This window comes from Zootoca vivipara, chromosome 14 (genome assembly GCF_965207765.1).
Source record: "Zootoca vivipara chromosome 14, rZooViv2.hap1.1, whole genome shotgun sequence".
NCBI lineage: Eukaryota > Metazoa > Chordata > Lepidosauria > Squamata > Lacertidae > Zootoca > Zootoca vivipara.
In genome coordinates, this window is record NC_142597.1 from 31,588,238 (window position 1) to 31,601,182 (window position 12,945).

The following is a 12,945-nucleotide window of genomic DNA, read 5'->3' on the forward strand; positions in this document are numbered from 1 at the left end:
ATCCGGCCCCCGGGCCTTAGTTTGCCTACCCATGCTGGCTGGCAGAGGCTATCCAGGGTTTCGGACAGGGCAACCTACCCAGAGATGCTGCCAGCAGGGGCTTTCTGCGTGCCAAGCAGGTGTTCCTTACCTATGAGTTACCGCCCTTTCCCATTAAGACCTAGAGCACACTGACGCCTCCAGCCCCGTACACGGGCCGGCAGCTGCTCCCCAGGCTTTCCGAGGCAGGGGTGTTTTCTGCATCCCTGCCTGGAGACGCCGGGGATTGCAAGCGGGTCCTTCTGCATTCAAAGCACGCGCGCTCTGCCAGCGAGCGCAAACCCTCCCCCGGAGACCTTATACACAGCCTTTTACCTACCCCCCCCCTCCAAAATGTGTACGCGTGTGTGCAAACGCATCCTGACCCTGGAATGGGGGGGGGCGTGCACACGGCGGCAGAAACTCTGGGGAAAACACGTGATGGAAGGAAAAGCGGGGGCCAGGAGGAGGAGGGGGTGGGCGGCTGGAGGGGGGCGGAGGGAGTTTCTCTGGCGCTTGCCGTTCCCGGCAGAGAGCTCAGATCGGCGCAGCCTCGCCGCGGAGGAGGACCCGGGAGGCGAGGCAGGAGCCAGCCGGAGCGGCGCTTCTCCCCGGGCTCGTCTCGGCGCTCGCCCGGGCCGGCTCCTGCCTCGGACGCCCCTTCGCAGGCCGGGCCTTCGGATCGCCTCCTCGGACGCCCCGGCGGAGAAGCAGGAGCGCTTTGGATTATAGCAGCGCCACCCCCCAAATCGCCCCCAACACTTTTTTTTTGTGCGTGTGGTGGAGCTCTCTTCTTTTCTATTCCCTCTACTTTTTTCTCTGCCCCCCATTTTTATTTGGGGGGGCATTTTATTTTAATTGGTTTTTTTTTGCTATTTTATTTGGGGGGGGGGCTTTGAGATTTTTTTTAAAGGGGGCTTTGCATCAAGACTTCGCCGGCTGCCCCGTTCTCTCCCCCCATCCATCCGTTTGTATTCCCCCCGCCCAGATTCCCTTCCTGCCATTACTGTATTTACTGCCTAACACCCCCACCCACCGCCAATCGCCCCCCCCCGATTATTTCGAACCAATTTCGCCAGGGTTTGCACGTGGGATTCGCTCCCCCTCCCTCTCGCCCCAAGCTTCTTGATATTTTTTTGTGTGGGGGTAGGCAAAAAGGGGGGACCCTCCCCCCCTTGGGTGGAAATCTGGGGTGGCTCGGGGAAGGAGCAGGTGGGACCCCCCCTCCTTGGCCCATCTCCCTCTGGACCCCCCACCTTTGTCTCCGGGGTGGCCCCGCCCCTTACCTCACCCCCCCGTTCCCACGTCTCGGCCTGGGCTCGCCTTTCCGTTCGCACGTGCTTGGATTTCGCTTCTGCCCGCTCCACGCCTCGACCCGGATTCCGCCATGGCCGCCTCGGCGGGGAGAGCTCGCTCCGGACCCGCCGCCCTTTTCTGCTGCATCGGGGCTCTGATCAGCCAGGGTGAGTTTCCCCCCTATGCCGGATGCAGAGGGACGACGGGGTGGGTTTCGTCCTTTGGCTCCGGAGCATGCTTTTGGAAACCAGAAACAATTTGGAAAGACGAGAGTGCCTCTGGCCCTGTGCAGAGAGCAGCCCGCCCCAACAAACGAGCTGTTCTTTCGGGTCCCAGAAATGTAGGAGAAAGGTGTGTGTGTGGGGATATATCTCGGGGTGTTTTGGAGCGAGCCCAACAAGCATCGTGGAAGCCCCCACCCCTTGAACAGACCAAGTGTCGTGTTGGATGTTGTCTGGGGAACCAGATAAGTATTCAGATTTCCCCATGGCATCTGAGCATTTGCAGAGTGCATTTCGATGATTGCTGCCTGCAGAAATGTGAAGCTGATGAATGGACTTCTTAGGTCGGTTGGTGTAACTGCTGGGCTTGACGTGAGTCTCTCTGAGAGGAGTGGGGTGGCGTCCATGAACCCCTAATTCAGGCGTTTGTCTCTCTCTCTCTCCTCCCTCCCTTTCACTGAAGCTGGAACTCCAGACTTGTTCTGAAGGAGTTCTGAAGGAGTGGGGGCTCAGAACTGGGACACAGCGACACAACTTCAAAAAGGCGGCTCTGAAAAACATGTGGAGTGGTTTGAGGCTAACAAGGAAAGGAGCACGGAGCATGTACAGAGTGCCTCCCTCTCCTCCCATCAAGGTTGAGAGAAAGCCCAGGCCTATATCAACCCCTTGTTTTTAATGTTGGGTCTCAGCCTCTTTCCATGAAGCGGAGCCTCTGAGCATAAGCAGAGGGCTTTTCCTCACTCCAACCATCCTACTGTCCATACTTTAGCGCTCTCTCTCTCTCTCCCGCCCCCCCCCCCCCTTTCTGGGGATGCAGAGCTGCTTCTCCTCCCTGGATTGAAATTAACTCTTGACTGGCTGGCTTTTTAGCAGATGTGGAAAAACCCCAAAGGTCCCTGGAGCAGCTTATCTTTACAGGTAGACTACTTCTGGACCTGAAGGTTCTACACACCTTCTTTATCCCCAACCAGACTTTAATTTCCCTTCCTTCGGGGGGGGGGGGAGCTATTTCATTATTGGGAGTGGGGTGCTCCCTGATCATTAGAAGAAAGAGGGGCTTGCCTCTTACTCTTCCCTGATACTGTACAACTTTTGCTATCACATCCTCTCTTAATGGAAGAGGTTTGTGAATATGTGCATTTTTTTTAAAAAAAGCTTAATATAGTGGCATGTTATTTGTTCCTCTGATTGGAAGAGGGAAGGGAAGAATTGTCAGTGCTGGGGGTGGGGGGGAAGAGACCATGTAGACATAGTTGACTCTGAGATCACACCCTCCCGCTCAAAGATTAATAGCTGTGCAACAAGCTTCCTCCCCTGGCTTCTCTGGGATAATTGCTGGTGTGGTTCTGAACCTCCTCCTGACTTCCTGCAGCACGAAAAAGACCCCCCCATCCCATTTAAACAGCCCCTTGATGGTGTGGCAGGGTCCTCAACGTGGTTCATTGGCAGAGAAGTTCCAAGCAGATAGGTCCAGGGGTTCAGCTCTCTGGAATCGCTGCCCAGGATGCTTGTGTGTGGAGACTCGCTGAGGACAAGGCACTCTCCACATGCCTAGAGGCCATGTTGTGTTGCGGGGCCCTTTAGGGGAAGGAATCCGTACACGGCGGTGTGTCATTTGGAGTGCACACTGGCACCTGGCTGCTTAGACTGGCACCTCTTCTCTTATCCACTTCCTTTGCGTATCCCCTCTTTCCACCCCAAAAGTGCTCAAGCTGCCCTTACCCTCACGCCAACCCTGTGAGGTAGGCTGAGGGCAGCAACCGTGCGCCCCTGGTAGGGATTTCAACCAGGATCTGTCCAGGCCCTTTCTGACACTCGAAGCACTACCTCACCCTGGGCTTGAATACGTTTACATGGAGACCCCAGCTTCATTTGTGTGTGTGTGTGTGTGTGTGTGTTGGGGGGGGGCAACAACGACCACAGAGAGTTTGTGGGTGTCTCCTGCAACCTTGCACCTGAATCACCCCTCCCTTCTAGAACTGCAAAACTGCTAGTAGCCGCTAGGGATTTTGGCACCATCATTCTGCCCAGGGAGTGGATTCCATGATCAGTCTGCAGTGGACCACGGACAATGCGATGTATTCAACACCCCCTCACGTTCCCCCTTTGCAAACTGGCCTTTTGGGGGTTCACTGTGCTAGGGGTGTGTGTGTGTGTGTCAGTCACAGGCAGGTTGGATTGCATGAGAAACACTTCTTTCTCTGTGGTGCTTATAATACCGGGTGCAATCCAGGACCTATGTATGGAGCAGAGGAAAACAGAACTATTGCTGTGTGTTTAATATTGCTGTGTGTTTAATATTGCTGTGTGTTTCTGGCAGATCTGGAGCAGGTGCATGGCACCCAATTTCCTGTAATTTTTTTTATTTTTATTTTGCAAAGGGCTCTCTGGAAGGCACAATGTCAGGGGTGTTTGTGGCGGGTGGTGCTTGTGGGACTTCTTGGAAGCAATGATTCCATCCCAGCGCAAACACATGAAGACATTTCCTGTCGTGTAACAGTGGCTCCCTATACAAATCTCTGCACCTCTCCGTCGGGAAAGTCTGGTCTTGTACACAGCAATCGAGAAAGACCAGGAGACTGCCTGCCTTCTTTTTTTCCCTCATCTTTTTTTGGAGGAAGGAAGGGGAGAGATCTGAGGTGGGTTTTCTGGGGAGGGGGCGCGAGCTGGTGAAGTTGTCAGTGGGGCTGAGCTTCCATCCCCCCTCATCCCCGACCTGTGCATTTCAAGGGAAGCTGGATTTATCACAAGTCTGGAGGGAATTGCTCATCAGTCAAATGTCGCTTTGCCAGAAGAGGCTGGCTATGGGTTGCATCCAGCCTTGGTCTCTCATCTGCCCATTTCTCTAACATTGGAGAGGACCCGGTGTTTTCTCCCTGCAGACCCGAACCGAAACTGCGCCCCGGCCTTGGTGGGGGTCGTCACTGTCCCCTTTTTGCTCCCCCTGCCTTCCAGTTTTCCCCCTGTTCCCGCATCACCCCTCCTGTGTACAGCTCTGTTTTGTGTCTGCTATGTGTGTATAGTTAGCTATATTCCAGCAGCTGCCTTCTCTCCTTGCACTGTGGAAGAGTGTGTGTGTGGGGGAATCAGCTTGATGCCCCCTTTTCCTCCCTCTTCCTCCCCCCCCCCGAGCCAAACCCCAGGAATGGGAACGGAGCCCCGAGCGACAGCAATCTATGGCATCGCATTATAAAAACGATTAATAATATATCACGGCGCAGCGTTCAAAAGCTCTGGGTCGGAGCGTGGGGCTTTACTGCCTGCGTCGCTTTCTACGCGCTTAAGTTTACAAGTAGGCTGGGAGCTCATTGGTGGGGTGGGGGCCTCCTTTCCCCCCTCCCTCGGCGAGCAGATGGCAGAAATGAGTCTGGGGATGAGAGTGGGGACAGGAGCTGGCTGCAAATTGCAGCGGACTCTCCTTCTTGGCTGCGGCGATGTGTATTCATTGGAGAGGGTTGCTATATTTAATGCTTTTGAGCTGTGATTGCTTTAGGTCGAAATCAGGTGTGTATGTGTGCTTGGGGACCCACCACACAAATAAATCCTCCTGCTCTTCTTCCCTCCCCTTGTATGGATCATTTCATATGGATGATCCATCTCCCCCCCCCCCTCCGAATCTCAGCCCTTGAAAATTGAGAGCGACGAAAAGGAAGGCTGTTTACTGAGCTGCAACTGGTCCTTGGTGGTGGCCACTGATAAAAACTTAAGAGTCTGCTGGATCAGGCCGAGGGACCATCTAGTCCAGCATCCTGTTCTGGCAGCAGTGAACCACATGCCTCTTCTATTTTCTCTCTCTGTCCTGATGGTTAACTGACAAGTGGGAATCTGCCACCCCAAGGGTGTGAGGATGGCCAAATAGATACTAGCTTTGAAAAAGATGTGTTTGACAAATTCGTGGAGGACCAACCCAGCCACAGCAATTGGCCAGGAAGTGACTCATCATCCAGAGACCGAGGAGGCTCAATGGAAACCCCCCCCCCCCCCCGGTCCAGATGCAGTATACCAAATATTTGTGGGGACAAGCAAAGCAGGCAGTGAGCAGGATGGCTTTAGTGGCCATGGATGTAGCTGGTTTGGCCGCGAAGAAGAGTCCTTTGGCATGAAAATGCCAAAGAGGGTTTCAGTCTGGTCCACTGGGGTAGCTATCTACGGGTGGGGGGTTATTAGGGTGGGGGACTTGCAGATAATGTTCTGGGCTCCTGTGAACCAGCTGCCGTTGGCAGACTTTGGGCTTTAAAGTTTCAGCGGTGCCCTGTGTACTGCCAAAATTCAGCCCCCCGCCGCCTCTTGCCTTCCATAGTTCAGCGTTTTCGTGCCACCCCCTGCGATGTCCTCTCGGCTCGGCGCCCAGCGAAGTGGTTGCACTCCTCTAAATCTGCCTCTGCAGCCGCACCCTCCCCGTTCGCTTCCTGTTCCAGACTTTCGGTAGCGATGTGTTACAGAAGAATCAGCAGCAGAATCCTAAGACCCAGGTGGGGAACCTGAAGCCAAGGGGCCAAAGGCACCCCAGCTGCACACCCTCTTCCCAGCCACGCCTCTCACTGGCCCCAATGTTTTTGCCTGGCTGGACTGTGTCCTCGAACTCCTGACAACGCCTCTCGCTTGTCTGGCCGGAGGATCAAGAAGGGTTGTTGTTGTTGTTGTGGTGTAGAAACACGCTTGGGTAACATCTGGATTTGTTGCTGCTCCCCTTTCCCCTCCCTGGCTGTGCTCACTGTTGGCATTTTGCCTTCCCATAAGGCTTCCCAGAAGGGGATGTAGCCCTTCTTGGACCTACAGCCCTGCTGTAGATCCTCGAACGTTGACCCTTTAATTACGGCACCAGCTTTTCTGCAGACTCTCGTCCATTTCGTCAGATGAAAGGACTAGCATCTTGTGTCTGATGATGCGAATGGTCGTCCACATTAGCAATTATATTAGCTTTAATGAAGCACAAATATTCTCTCTCTCTCTCTCTCTCTCTCGTCCCTTGATGGGAGGCCTCAGTTTTGGGACCAAAATAGCAAGTTTGAGCATTATATTAATATCCAGTACAAATTCGTGGCTCGTGGCATGGCAACCAGCTTGTAAATGACAAGGAACAGGATACATACATATATATATATATATATATATATATATATATATATATATATATAGTACCACTCTGTTCTCCTGCCTGGAATGCTGTGTCCAGTTCTGGGCACCTCAGTTTAAGAAAGATACCGACAAATCTGATGGTGTGCAGAGGAGGGCGAGCAAGACAATTAAAGGACTTGGGAACCAAGCCTTATGAGGAATGATGGAGGGAGTTGGCTGTGTTTAGCCCAGATAAGAGAAGACGGAGAGGTGATGTGGTAGCCAACTACCTGAAGGGCTGTCCCATGGAAGATGGAGCAAGCTTGTTTTCTGCTGTTCCAAATGACAAGAAAGGAGATTCTGACTAAGCACCGAGAAGCTTTTTCTGCCAGTAAGAGCTGTTCGACAGTGCACAGACTACTTGGGAAGACGATGGACTCTCCTTTACTGGAGGTTTGTCAGCAGAGGTTGGATGGGCCACCTGCCAGGGACTCCTTAGCTGTGATTCCTACATGGCGGGGTGGGGTGGGGTGGGGTGGGGTTGGACTAGATGATCCTTGTGCCCCCTTCCAACTCTACAATTCTGTGATTCTATATCTGTGAATGAAGGACCTAGAATTTAGTGGCAAGAGGCATAACCAGCCTCTCTTGTGAACCAGTTCAAGCTGTGTTGGAGCAACTTTCAGGGGGGGGAGCCTGTAATCTCCACCCTCTTTATTGCTGGAGGGCTTTCTTTTCCCATGGGGCATGGGGGGGCTGTTGGGGTGGGGGCTTGAAGGAGAGAGAGAGAGGAGACTTGCCTCTGATTCCTGGAAACAATTTTCTCCTCTCTTTTGCATCTCCAAAGAATTTGCCTTGGGGCTTAAGCTCTGAATCACTGCAACATCCTGTTTACACATTCCTTTAGGCTGGGTTGACAACCTGTGAACCTGCTCCCATTTGTCAGGATTCAGAATGGGGCTGGTAGGGAGCGTGGGGCGAAGTCAGATAAAATGAAGCTATAATCCTGCCCCCCCCTTCCAAACTCTTGCACGTGTGGCCTTCCCTTGAGGCAAAAATAAAATAAAATGAGAAGCTGGTTTAAGTGCATAGGAACATAAGAAGAGTCTGCTGGATCAGGCCAATGGCCCATCTTGTCCAGCATCCCGTTCTCGCAGTGGGAAACCTCCAAGCAGGATTTGAGCACAAGAGCTCTCGCCCCTCCTGTGATTCCCATGCTTCTGACATATTTTGGGTTTCTGACTGACAGCTTGATGGCCTGTGTGAAATTGCTCTCAGAGTGCTTTTTGGGCTCCATCCTGTTACCAGTGCACCTTTGCGAAAGGCGAAGGCTCAGGTCTTCAAATGCATTTGTAGCAGGTTCTTAAAATCAATTGATGGCCTTCCAGGAAAAATAGAGTTGTAAGTGCAAACCCTGCTAGCTTCCTCGTGTTGCGTGTCATAAGCGATCAGACGCACTCGATCTGAAGTCTGTTCCTCATCCTCCAAAGAGTCGTCCACATTTGGAAATGGCTTTCTTTCACTCCCCTAACCTGGCGCCCTCTGGGTGTTGTTGGGCTGCGAGTTTGAGTCATAGAATCATAGAGTTGGAAGAGACCACAAGGACCATCCAGTCCAACCCCCTGCCAAGCAGGAAACACCATCAAAGCATTCTTGACATATGGCTGTCAAGCCTCTGCTTAAAGACCTCCAAAGAAGGAGACTCCACCACACTCCTTGGCAGCAAATTCCACTGTCGAACAGCTCTTACTGTCAGGAAGTTCTTCCTAATGTTTAGGTGGAATCTTCTCTCTTGTAGTTTGAATCCATTGCTCCGTGTCCTCTTCTCTGGAGCAGCAGAAAACAACCTTTCTCCCTCCTCTATATGACATCCTTTAATACAGGCATGTCAAACCTGCGGCCCTCCAGATGTTTTGGCCTACAACTCCCATGATCCCTAGCTAGCAGGACCAGTGGTTGGGGAAGATAGGAATTGTAGTCCAAAACATCTAGGGCCGCAGGTTTGACATGCCTGCTTTAATATATTTGAACATGGCTATCATATCACCCCTTAACCTTCTCTTCTCCAGGCTAAACATACCCAGCTCCCTAAGCCGTTCCTCATAAGGCATCGTTTCCAGGCCTTTGGCCATTTTGGTTGCCCTCCTGTGGACACGTTCCAGCTTGTCAGTATCCTTCTTGAACTGTGGTGCCCAGAACTGGACACAGTATTCCAGGTGAGGTCTAACCAGAGCAGAATACAGTGGTACTATTACCTGCAGCAGCAGCGTCTGGAGGAAGGCCACAGACTCCTCCCTCCCTGCCTTAGTTGTTGTTGAGTAGAGCATGAGACTCTTAATCTCAGAGTCCTGGGTTTTAGCTCCATCTTGGGCAAAATATTGCTGCGTTGCAGGGGGTTGGACTAAATGACCCTCGTGGTCCCTTCCAACTCTACAATTACACGATTCTATGATTCCCATCGGAGTTCACTGTCTCCCCTCTTGTCTATGGTGAAACTGATAAAGGTTATTGTTGTTGTCATTATATGTATTTATATCCTGCCATTGTCCCAACTTGGGATTCAAGGAGGCTTGCAGCATTATAAAATGCCAAGCAATAGAAACAAACTATGGTAGTTTAAAATGTTTTTGCATTCAGGGAGGAGAGGGTTGTGGATGGCTGCTAGCCAGAGTTAGAAACTCAGATATACAGTATAAGCTAATTTCCAAATGCCACCTTAAACCTCCGTTACGGTCCTCGCCACAGAATCTCTAGGTGCCATTTATCAAGATGATTATTACTGTATTTTCATTTCTCCATTGCTTTATATTTTAAAGGGGAAAAAAATCACAAAGTGGTTGACGACACATTCAAACATCCAACCAAGCCATCCAGAATAAAAGGAATTCAAGTTTCAAGGAAAATATTTCAGATCCTTCTCTAAGGTACATTTGGCTTCCCCCATATTTTTTTACCTACTTAATTTATAGAGCTGCCACGTAGCAGAGGCACTCTAGGAAGCCAGTGTGGTGTAGTGGTTAGAGTGTCAGACTAAGACCTGGGAGATCAGGGTTCAAATCCCGGCCCAGCCAGGAAGCTCACTGGATGACCTTGGAGTCAGTCATGGCCTCTGAACCTCCCTCACAGGGTCGTTGTCAGGATTAACTGAGAAGGGGGTGAACCATGTACTCCTTGCAGAAAAAAGTGGGATATAGATGCAATAAATAAGCTCTTCTGCTTACCTAGTTAAGAACGCTGACATGTTAATCTCTTTCATTTCACTGGAGGGCAGAGATGGGGGAAGGGGATGGAAATAATGGTGTGTGGGGGGTGAGGGGAGCAGCAGAAGGAAGATAATGCAGAGAGTGGGGTGGTGCAGGAAGGAGTTTTCACACCCCCATAGTATTGCCAGCTGTGTCATGGCGGGGGGGGGGGGGAGTTGTATCTGGCTGATATCTGGGCAGGTGAGGAAATATCCTATTTTGTGCCACCTAGAGAAGGAGCTTGGTGATCTTCAAAGAAGCAAAATCGAAACCTATAAACAGTGACAATGGACGTAAACTGAATGGGTGAAGGTTCCTGAATGCTCATTAAAGTGTATTAAAATATACATGTGTCTTGGGCCCAAGGAAGGACATGATAGCTGATCATAAAATTCTGAACGGCTGTACTCTGCTTCCGCAGTCGGCTGCAGTCATGCCTCTGAATGCTGGAAGCTGCAGGAGGAGAGAGTGCTCTTGGGCTCGGATCCTGCTTTTGGGCTCCCCATTGGGGCATCTGATTGGTCTCTGTGAGAGCAGGGTGCTGGACTAGATGGGCCATTGGTCTGACCCAGCAGGCTCTTCTTAAGTTCTTACGAATCGTATGGAAAGCGGGACTTCTTTCCCCTGCCCCGTTCCTCATAATACTAAAACTTGAGGGGAAGCTGATGAAATGTGGGCAAACCTACGGAACTCACTGCCACAAGACGTGGTGGTGGGCAATAGTTAAGTTTGTGTCCTTCTGGTTTCGAATGGAGTGGTGGGATCCTGGAATGTACCACTTCAGAAGACAGGGATTTGGGTGCATTTGTATTGCACGAACATGCCTTGTATTTGGAAGACACACTGTGGGTTATCTAATGCAACCCTCCTAGTCAATGCAAGATGCAACTCCAGCAAACGGCTACCAAGTCCTTCCTCCTGTAGAGGAAATCCTGCAGCCCCTCTCAGGGCATCCCGTGTCACGGTCAAACAGTGCTTGCTGTTAGGACATTTCTCCAAATGCTCTGCCGATATTCGCTTCTGTTGCCTCTGCCCTGACCGGGAGCAAGCCTCTTGCTGCACATATGCTGCAGAATAGGCCTTTGGATAAGAGCCACATTAAAAACAAAGGAAGCTCAAAAACCAAAACACAATTCCTTTAAGCGGAGCTGCGCTCTGCCTGGTGGAGCCTCCACATTCAAGGAGAGTATAGCTGCAAGGAGCGGGTAAGAAGGCAAAATGAGGACACCCTTCATGCATCGATTTGCACGGGCTAGGCATTGCTGGAGGCCAAAATGGTGGGTGAATCTAGCCTTGTAGTGGCTGGTAAAAAACAACAACCCTCCCTTCCCTTCCTTCTCCTCCTCCTCCTCCTCTCTCTCTCCCTCCCTCTCTCCTGCGTAGGTGAGAATATGGCACTCGCTGGCTGCTAGGGAAATGGACTGACCTGCCATCTTTATCAAGCGGGAACATCATAAAGCACAGGCGCCTTGCCAGCTCCCCGCTCTCCTCTGATGAGATCGCCAGGGCCATATATCACCTCCCCTTCCCCCTCCGAGAGCGTGAAGCTAAAATATTCCAGATGCCCACTTTTATTTCCTTGTCAGCCCTGCAACTCTTTCTGCACCTGGGGGGGCTGGGAAGGAGGGAGGAGAAGCGAGGAAGAGGAACGGATATAGAACATGGGGAGAGGTAATTGCAGGGACGTTATTTGTTGGAGCAATCGGCCAGGAAAAAATGTGTTGCTCCCCATCCCCAGCCCGCTGCCTTTTGCTAGTTTCCACCACCACTACCACCACCACCGCAGGCTGTATGCATGCTGGGAACTGGGCCTGATTTCAGCCGGGGAGAAAACCAACATCTGTTTGAGAAGGCCAGTAGATGGGGGTGTGTATTAAACTTGGTGGCCAGATGCTGGTCTCTCATATTCTCTCTCTCTCTCTCTCCCCCCCCATGCCTCTTCCTATGTTGTCACTAATGGTCATCTGCAGAGGATATTCTTCTGGTTTTTTTGGGGGGGGAGTGTCAGTCTGGATGGTGCCCTGAGCCCCCTCCAATTCTTGGGGCCCTGTACCCGGTGAGGGTTAGACTGTGATAGAGGATTCTGTTGCTGAAATGTTCAGGCAAGTTTCTTTGTAAGATGCTGGCTGGCCACTTCAGCGTCCCCGAAGAATGAGGTCAGCTGCAAGAGTTGCACCTAAATGGTGGTGCCTCTCAGGTGAAGGAGGGCATTTCCTTCACCTTCCTCACCTAGCTGCTAGGTAGGAGACCAAGTGTCGGCATGGGGCGTGTGGGCTGAGCTGGAAACAATCTGGAAGCTGGAGACACAGAGACCTGCTTGTTCTGTGCTGGCCCTAAAACTGTGACTAATGGAAAAGCAAGATCTGTTGGGGTGCTGATGTTGTGAGCCCCTCCGTCTTAGGCTGATGTTGTATATCTTCTTCTTTGGTGATCCCTCATAGCCGAGGAAGATGGTCTTCCATGAACACGGTTTTAACAGCGAGTCCATAAGTGACTGTGGAGGCCAATTCTGGGTCCACACGTCCTTCCATAGTGGGGTGGGAGTTGATCACGGTGAGGTTAGGCCAAGCATGCCTTCCTCTTAGCACATTTATCCCTGTTGTCCTGAGTTCGAGTGTCTTCAAAGCCCATGACACCTTTGGCGAAGGCTGTTCTCCAGTCGGAGCGCTCGCAGGCCGGTGTTTCCTAGTTGCTGGTCTTTAAACTACACCCCCCCCCGCACGATCCATATGAACACAACAGAAAAACAGAAAAAAGAAAACACAAAATATACACAACATAACAAAATACCAACATTACAATAAAAAGAATATCAAATCAATCTTATATCACGTATCTTTATCGACTTCCTCCATTCCCTCCCAACTACGTTTCTTTATATTACTTCCTTAGTACTTTCCAGATCTTGATTCCAATCTTTTAAATAATTATCTAAACCTATTAATACTCTTAATAACTTATCAATACTATGAATCTCTTATAATCTCAAAATACAATTCTATTCTAGTTAAATCTTAAAATTCAATACAATCATAACACTTAACTAAATCTTAATACATAATAAACTTAACTGACACTCTTCTACAACCTCCTTTTACTTCCAAATCTTT

At 50.9% G+C, this 12,945-nt stretch overlaps 1 protein-coding gene across 1 annotated transcript in view; it reads left to right on the forward strand.

The window, feature by feature from the left end:
• The first annotated feature begins 572 nt into the window (after positions 1-572).
• TMEM132E (transmembrane protein 132E) overlaps positions 573-12,945 on the forward strand; it is a 127,230-nt gene continuing 114,857 nt past the window's right edge. The window contains exon 1 of the mRNA XM_035139990.3: positions 573-1,481. Coding sequence (XP_034995881.1) covers positions 1,406-1,481 — 76 coding nt within the window. The 5' untranslated portion in view covers positions 573-1,405. The remainder of the gene's footprint in view (positions 1,482-12,945) is intronic.